This window comes from Solanum tuberosum, unplaced genomic scaffold, assembly GCF_000226075.1.
Source record: "Solanum tuberosum cultivar DM 1-3 516 R44 unplaced genomic scaffold, SolTub_3.0 scf00784, whole genome shotgun sequence".
Taxonomy (NCBI): domain Eukaryota; kingdom Viridiplantae; phylum Streptophyta; class Magnoliopsida; order Solanales; family Solanaceae; genus Solanum; species Solanum tuberosum.
Window position 1 is genome coordinate 107279 of NW_006239689.1, and position 8917 is coordinate 116195.

Consider the following 8917-nt stretch of genomic DNA (forward strand, 5'->3'; position numbering starts at 1 on the left):
CCATTAATTTTCGAATGATTTTTCGTTTGGAATGATAGGCGCTGGCCCTTGAATTGACGACTTCGTTTTTTATAAACCTTCGGTTCAAGAAAAGGAAAATAATAATCTCTAAAATTCTCTACTATTTAAAAATTTTCAAAAATTCCCTTTCAGATACATCACTCCCCTCTCGCTCATACATTCCTATCTCCTCTCTTGGAATTGGATACATTCCTCTCCTCTCTGTTACATCCCTTCCCTCAAGGATACATCCCTCCCCTCTCTGTTACATCCCGTCCCTCACGGCTACATCCTTCCCCTCTCGGATACATTCCTCCCCTATGTATCCGGATATTCTATCCCTTTTTGATACATCTCTCGCCTATGCATTTGGAAGTCTAGTGAGGTATCCAAATTCCATAAAGTTTAAGGGATTCTTATAATTTGAAAAATAGTACGAAAATAATGTAATTAGCTCTCAACACTATGTGATTTATGTAAATTATACAAAAATAATATTAATATTTAATAGTATTGTCAAGGAGAAGTCGGAGCAGAAAAAGTGATCTAACTAGAACCATGCTCTCCCATAGAAAAGAGAAAAATCGTTCAACTTTCTACCCTAATCCATTTTAGTTTGCTTTCTTGATTGACTATCAAAGGATAATTCATGGAGTTTTGTCCAATCTTTTTCAGTACCTAAAAGAATAGAAATATTTTAAAATCATAAGAATTATGAAACGTCATATTACATTTAAGGTTATGGAGTGAAAAAGCTACTAACATTTTAAACTTCGAGTTCGAACTTAGGACATCGTGTCATGAAGTTCGAACTCAGAAATAGTGGGTCTCTGCTACTCCTATTTTAAACAATGATATTGAAAGTGAATACTGGCGCACTTAGTCCTAAATTTCTTTTTCTAAATAAGTAAAAATAGGAGTAAAAATAATATATTTCGCTCAATATATTAAATGAACAGCGATAAAATTCTGAATAAATGTATAAATTAAAAAATTTAGATCTACGTTTGAGTCTTTAGTGCGCTATGACGACTAACCTTTGGGCAAATTTAGACTACTAACCAGACCACTCAAAACTCTGGTTAATTTTGCAAACTGAATTGGCTATTTCACTCAAATCTCAATCTGCAAATGCATATGACTCAAATGTCCTTTTAAAGGTTATTTTTAAAATTTTTTCCTAATTTAAAAAAGTTTTGCAAATATAGTCCTTGGAGAACTACTCTTTCGAACAATATTATACTCAAGTCTACTTTTCGCTCATACATTGCTCAATCTTACAAAAAATATATTAGATGATATAACTTACAAAATTTAAGACATGATTAAATGTTCTCAAAAGAAAAAATCAGTTTCTTCAGAAGGAATCGTTAGACCATAGTCTAAAAGGTTCATCAATTGAAATACAAGTAAATAAGATGTTTGCTAAACAACTATATGAAAGAGGGATAACCGGCAAAAATTTTAAGAAAATGTTTTTTGTTGTTCTTGAAGACTACAAATACGTCAACAAATCTGAGTAAATATTTCATGAGGTTATAATAGCCAAAAGACCCTTCTAATTAATATTTTCTTAAGAGGAGTATAAAAGAAAAACACGACAGATAAATCTGACACATTATCCAATTCTGGAAGATGATCAATGCAATGAATCCATTCTGGTATAAGCTTAATTCACCCCCTACATGATTGAAAAGATATTCGTTGATCTTTTTATTTTTCCCTCTATATTTAGCTATCACCATTTTTTAAGCTATGCATTTCATTAAAGCTAATGGAAATGGCACTAACTAAAAAAGGAAGTAAAATAATGTCACAATAATAGCATTGTACATAGAACATGTGCATATTCCAAATCCTCCTAAAAAAAATTACAATTGTATTATATTTGTTTGTTTATTTGAATTTCACCTCCAAAGAGAGTCATTACAACATGTTGAAGCACAAAAGTGATGAAATAATTTTGATCTTAACATTTCTTTTACTTGTCTCAAACTTATTTTGGTTAATGAGTCCAAAGAGTGTGACAAAATGTAACAAGAAAAATGTACAAATATTCGTATTAGCAGGGCAAAGCAACATGTCAGGGCGCGGTGGAATCAGTAAAAAAGTTGTTGGAGGAAATGTAACCGAAATTTGGGATGGTTTCGTGCCTAAAGAATGTAAACCAAATCATAAAATTATACGATTAAACGCAGCTCAAAAATGGGAAGAAGCACATGAGCCTCTAAATTATGGGATCGATTGTTTATCGAGTTGTGGACTTGGTCCTGGAATGGCATTTGCTAATGAAATACTTAAAAAGGATACAAATTTTGGGGTGATTGGTTTGGTACCTTGTGCTAGAGGAGGAACTGGTTTGTATAGATGGAATCGTGGATCTTATGCTTATGATGATTTAATTAAAAGAACAAAGTTAGCTTTAAAAGATGGAGGGATTATTAGGGGATTATTATGGTATCATGGTGAGGGTGATATAAGAACAAATAATGGATCAAGTTCATACAAGACCAAATTTGAGAAATTTGTTAATGATTTGCGTAATGATTTGAATTCTCCTAATCTCCCAATTTTGCTGGTAAACATCTTTCTTATTTTAATTTTTTTTGATGATATTATGTTAATTATATGATGTTTGATCAATGATTTGTGATTTTCTTAATATTGGGGGATCATGGAAAGAGAAGAGAGGAAGGGTGAGAAGTGAGAATTGAACCCACACATGTTGTGTGTGTAAGACTGTATGTTTGGTAGACTCAGTAGCTTTACCAAATACACTACATTTGTGTTAACAAAATTCACTTGATAATAATACAAGTAATATGTTCTTAATGTATTATGTAATTCCATCCTAAAACCTATAAACTTAAAATCCTGAATTCATCTTTTTGGATATTACTAGATTATAAACCATTATCCTTGGTGGTGATTTGTTTTATGATAATTTGTGTTTAACTCAACCTTTAAAGTTTGTCGAACATTTGAAAGTTCACCTTAGTATAGACTTTCTCTTTGATGCAAAAATATGACTTAAGGATTTAAGTTATATACACTTGACGTGTATCTTACTCCTATTCATGTAGTTTGTATTTTGATAGCTAGTTAATTACTTTATGAATAACTTATTTGTGCGTTAATAATTCTTCTAACGTCAATATATAGATATTAAACTCGTTTTTTTTTTTCAACAGGCCATCCTACCATACCCAAAAAAACCATTTGAAGGGCCATATATAGAAGTGGTGAGAGCAGCTCAATTGGGAATTAACATCTCAAATGTGATAAAGTTTGATGCTGAGGGACTAGAAATTGGTTCAGATGGCATTCATCTAACTACACCAGCACAAATTCAACTTGGTCATATGTTTGCTCATGCTTTTTTTAGCCTAAGCAATTTTACAACTTTTAGTTTCTACAAGTTTTTCCCTTTTAATATTTTCTCTTAGCTAGATTTTTCTGTTGATTCTTGCATAACTATGTCTTATATGAACTTCCATACCATTTTTCATATGAAAAATAAAAAATGTGTTTGTTTTTAATGTTTTTGATTTCTTATTAATGGATTGATAGTCACATTCATAAGTTGTCAATTGTTTCGTAATAGTATCCTGTTTAAATCACAAAAATAATTAAAAGACAATTGTATGGTTAGTCATAGAAATAAATCAAGCTACCAATGATATATATATACGTACTTAAGTTTAAATTTGAATCTTATTGATGTTATTTTAATCTAGAGAATAACGTCAATAACAAGTACCAATAACATAAATGTTTCAGTTGAAAGAAACAAAATTCGCCTTCTCTTTTCTTCAATTGAGAAATTTTATATGTAAGAATTAATATTTCTCAAACTTTTGATATAATCAATTATTTGAAGAAAATTTAGTGTAGGAAGCATTTTCCCACAAAACTATACAAATGTACTCAAAATTATACAAATGGACTTGCGATAATCTCCTCATGCGCGCAAAATTATTGAAGTATTTCTAAGTCAATTTTCTATTTCTAAGTCAAATAATTGCTTTGTTTCTCTCAATTCAGCAAGAAAGATAAAACTGAATATGAATGATAACTTCAAAACGTAATTAGGAAATGATACTTTTTAAAGATGATCTAGGAAAAAAATTTCTGAGATACTCAGGTCAATAAGGCCATAATTAGATATGTCAATTGAGTCGCCCGCCTCTCTCCTCTCTCATTCGCCTCTCACCCTCCCTATGTATCTGTATATCAAAATGTATATATTTGATATCAAAGATACATGTATCTAGTATTTTTGATACATGTAATCGACTTGAAATCTGAAGAAGAGGTGTATTTGACTTGAAATCTTGTACAAAATTGTTAATTAGAGAGACAATATGTAATTATTTCAAACTATAAACTACATAGTAATTTATAATAGAAATGTTTGTGTAATTAAATAACATATCCAAAAAAGATTGAACATTATCTAACAGACTATACTAGTTAAGGTTTTCATGAAGCTCTCTAAAAGAGTATAAAACATTGTAGTAACTCATTTTTAATCGATCATTCTCAAGGAATTGAGACGTTGATATTTAAAATTATGTCCTATTTATAACCTAGGTTTAGTACTTGGGGTTCATAGTCATCACGTCCAAAATAAAATGATTTAAATTGATATATAGAGAAAACTTAAGTACAAAGAAATTTCTAGAATATTGATAAGGAGAGAAAGACCATCAAGATGTCAAACCAGTGATGAGATTGTGCTATTTCATCGTACGCTACCAGAGCATGCTTTTTAGCACTATGTGGAATTTTTTTTTGTTTATTCAGTCACTTAGTTTTAGTAATAAACTCTTACTTTTTGGTCTAACTTGGACTAATCAATTAATTCAAAACTAAAGTAAGAAAAACAATATAGGCTAGACTTTTCTATATATTTTTGGTAGTTGTTCTAGTGTGCTTTGATTGACATCCACCAAACACGGCCATGAACTCCTACGATTTTCCTGGAAAGCATTAGGGGTGAAGCCTAACCCCACATTAATGGCTCACAACCATGTTTAAAGTAAATAATTAAAAAAAAACAAATATATACATATTGCTTATCAACGTTCTAAAAATCTTTATTTAATCTAATCTTTTAGCGTATCAAAAAAAATAATCTCCTCATGTTCAATAGTTTTACTTTCTAGAAGATAATAAATGCAATGAATCCATCCTATCATTATGCTTAATGTTTCCTTGGACCTGATTATAACGCTAAAAAAATAATCTCCTCATGTTCAATAGTTTTACTATCTAGAAGATAATAAATGCAATGAATCCATCCTATCATTATGCTTAATGTTTCCTTGGACCTGATTATAACGCTAAAAAAATAATCTCCTCATGTTCAATAGTTTTACTATCTAGAAGATAATAAATGCAATGAATCCATCCTATCATTATGCTTAATGTTTCCTTGGACCTGATTATAACGCTAAAAAAATAATCTCCTCATGTTCAATAGTTTTACTATCTAGAAGATAATAAATGCAATGAATCCATCCTATCATTATGCTTAATGTTTCCTTGGACCTGATTATAACGCTAAAAAAATAATCTCCTCATGTTCAATAGTTTTACTATCTAGAAGATAATAAATGCAATGAATCCATCCTATCATTATGCTTAATGTTTCCTTGGACCTGATTATAACGCTAAAAAAATAATCTCCTCATGTTCAATAGTTTTACTATCTAGAAGATAATAAATGCAATGAATCCATCCTATCATTATGCTTAATGTTTCCTTGGACCTGATTATAACGCTAAAAAAATAATCTCCTCATGTTCAATAGTTTTACTATCTAGAAGATAATAAATGCAATGAATCCATCCTATCATTATGCTTAATGTTTCCTTGGACCTGATTATAACGCTAAAAAAATAATCTCCTCATGTTCAATAGTTTTACTATCTAGAAGATAATAAATGCAATGAATCCATCCTATCATTATGCTTAATGTTTCCTTGGACCTGATTATAACGCTAAAAAAATAATCTCCTCATGTTCAATAGTTTTACTATCTAGAAGATAATAAATGCAATGAATCCATCCTATCATTATGCTTAATGTTTCCTTGGACCTGATTATAACGCTAAAAAAATAATCTCCTCATGTTCAATAGTTTTACTATCTAGAAGATAATAAATGCAATGAATCCATCCTATCATTATGCTTAATGTTTCCTTGGACCTGATTATAACGCTAAAAAAATAATCTCCTCATGTTCAATAGTTTTACTATCTAGAAGATAATAAATGCAATGAATCCATCCTATCATTATGCTTAATGTTTCCTTGGACCTGATTATAAAGATTTTGTTATCTCTTTTTCTATCTTTGGCTTTTTAAAGAAAGTATTCTGTCTATGCATTTCATTCCCTCATTATTGAAGGAAGTGATGAGATTAAGTGCACTCACTACAATAAAATAAAAAAAGGAAGTAAAATAATTTAAGAATTGCATTATACATAGAACTTGGGTATAATTACATTAATCCTCTTAAACAAAGAAAAATAGAAAATGAAAGCTACTTTCTCCTCAATAATATAAAACAAAAAAAAACACTGTTTCTTTGGGTTATTTCAAGTTTACCTCCAAAGAGAGTCACCAACAATATGTTGAAGCACAAAAATGATGAAATTATTTTGATCTTAACATTTCTTTTATTTGTCTCAAACTTATGTTGGTTAATGAGTCCAAAGAGAGTGAAGGAATGTAACACTACTAGTAATGTCAAGAAAAAAGTACAAATTTTCCTATTAGCAGGGCAAAGCAACATGGCAGGACGTGGCGGAGTCATTAAAAAAATTGTTGGAGGAAATGTTACCAAAGTTTGGAATGGATTCGTGCCTCAAGAATGTAAACCAAATCATAAAATTATACGATTAAACGTAGCTCAAAAATGGGAAGAAGCACATGAGCCTCTAAATTATGGGATCGATTGTTTAACGAGTTGTGGACTTGGTTCTGGAATGGCATTTGCTAATGAAATTCTTAAAAAAGACGCAAATTTTGGTGTAATTGGTTTAGTACCTTGTGCTAGAGGAGGAACTAGTTTGGATAAATGGAAAATTGGGACTCATCCTTATGATGAATTGGTTAAAAGAGCAAAAATTGCTGAAAAAAGTGGAGGAATTATTAGGGGGTTATTGTGGTATCATGGTGAAAGTGATGTAAAAGGAGGGAATGGATACAAAGATTATAAGATCAATTTGGAGAAATTTATTCATGATTTGCGTAGTGATTTGAATTCATCTAATCTTCCCATTTTCCAGGTAATTAGCATAACTTTATTTTATTTATTTCCTTGATGATACTACGTTGATATGAGTTTGATTTAGGTTTGTGATGTGATCATTTGGATTCTATTGAACTCATGTTTTTGGAGTTTGTGAAATATTTCAAAGTTCTATCTTATTTTTAACACGTCTCTTTAAGTGATGATTATTATAGACCAGTGGTTTGGGCTTGGGACTTCCATGTTTGGAGGTCTCAAGTTCGAAACTCCTTGCCAGCGAAAGCAAGGGGTTTGCCTTCTGGGTCGAGCTCGTCGCACCAGGTGCGGATTACCTCTCCTATGTGAGCGGGGTTTTTACCTTGTGCGCACCCAAAGGATAGCGGCTGCGAGTTTCCCTTGTCATAAAAAAAAATTTAGACCAAATAGACTAGTCCAACTCAAAAGACTAGTCGATTAGGTGATAGAGCTCCTAGTTTATTAGCATTTTAATTATGAATCTATAGCTACTCTGATCATGTTGAATTGTGTGATTGTTTTATTTAAGAGGTTAAATTAGTATATTTGTACTCACTTTATTATTTAATTTTATGTCAGGTTATCCTACCATATCCTAAAAAACCATTTAAAGGGCCATATATAAAAGAAGTGAGAGCAGCTCAATTGTCAATCAACATCTCAAATGTAATAAAGATTGATGCTAAGGGACTTGAAATAGGTCCAGATGGCATTCATCTCACAACATCAGCACAAGTTCAACTTGGTCATATGTTTGCTCATGCTTTTTTGAGCCTAAACAATTTTAAATCGTCTATTACTTATAATTTCTTTAATTTTTTCCCTTCTAATATATTTTCTTAGAACTTTTTACCAATCCTTTGTATTATTCTTTTACAAATGAACTCTGTTACCACGTTCATAAATCATAAATGTTATATCTACCAAACGTTTTGCTATATTCCAAGTTTTTTATTTTATTTTCCTTTTCTATTTGTATATGCTGATTAGCATTAGTAGTTCTAAAAGAGAATTTATCGTTACATAGAGTTCTTCTTTTGATAAACCGTAACAAATTTGAATTCCTTACTTTATATTAATAAGAGAAGGGAAAAGGGTCAAATATGCCCCTAAACTATTCGAAAAGGTCTAGATATACCCCCGTTTAAAGTTTGCCTCACTCATGCCCTCGCTGTCCAACTTTTCGTCTAGATATGCCCTTATGGGCGTTAAATGCCAAATGGAATTGGCACGTCATTTTTACATTACCACGTGGCATTTATATTTAAGGGAAAAGGGTCAAATATACCCCTAAACTATTCGAAAAGGACTAGATATACCCCTTTTAAATAAACTACCCGGCCCATTTTCAACAATTTTTTTTTAAAAATTATTTTTTTTCGGTAAATCCCGAAAATGAGTAATTGACTAATAAAAAATAGGAAAATTATGAAGAAACAAAAAATTAACGCCAAAAATTCGCAAATAAATATAGTAACCATAAATTCAACAATTTCAACAATTTTTTTAAATTTTTATTTTTTTCAATAAATCACGAAAATGAGTAATTGATTAATAAAAAATATGAAAAATATAACCTAAAAATTCAGCATAAAGTCATTTTAATATTTTTCATATTTTTTATTAATCAATTACTCATTTT

The 8917-nt window shown here is 30.5% G+C and overlaps 2 protein-coding genes across 2 annotated transcripts; both read left to right on the top strand.

Annotated features, from left to right (window-relative positions):
- The first annotated feature begins 2080 nt into the window (after window positions 1–2080).
- Window positions 2081–3446, top strand: LOC107059034 (probable carbohydrate esterase At4g34215). The gene is made up of 2 exons (XM_015305407.1): window positions 2081–2578; window positions 3192–3446. The coding sequence occupies exons 1-2, from the start codon at window positions 2081–2083 to the stop codon at window positions 3444–3446; spliced, it is 753 nt and encodes a 250-aa protein (XP_015160893.1).
- A 3353-nt stretch (window positions 3447–6799) lies between these two features.
- On the top strand, window positions 6800–7297 carry LOC107059035 (probable carbohydrate esterase At4g34215; the record flags this gene model as incomplete). Its single annotated transcript, XM_015305408.1, has 1 exon — window positions 6800–7297. A coding segment is annotated over exon 1 (498 nt), but the record flags the coding sequence as incomplete, so codon positions are not given.
- Between the last annotated feature and the right edge of the window lie 1620 nt (window positions 7298–8917).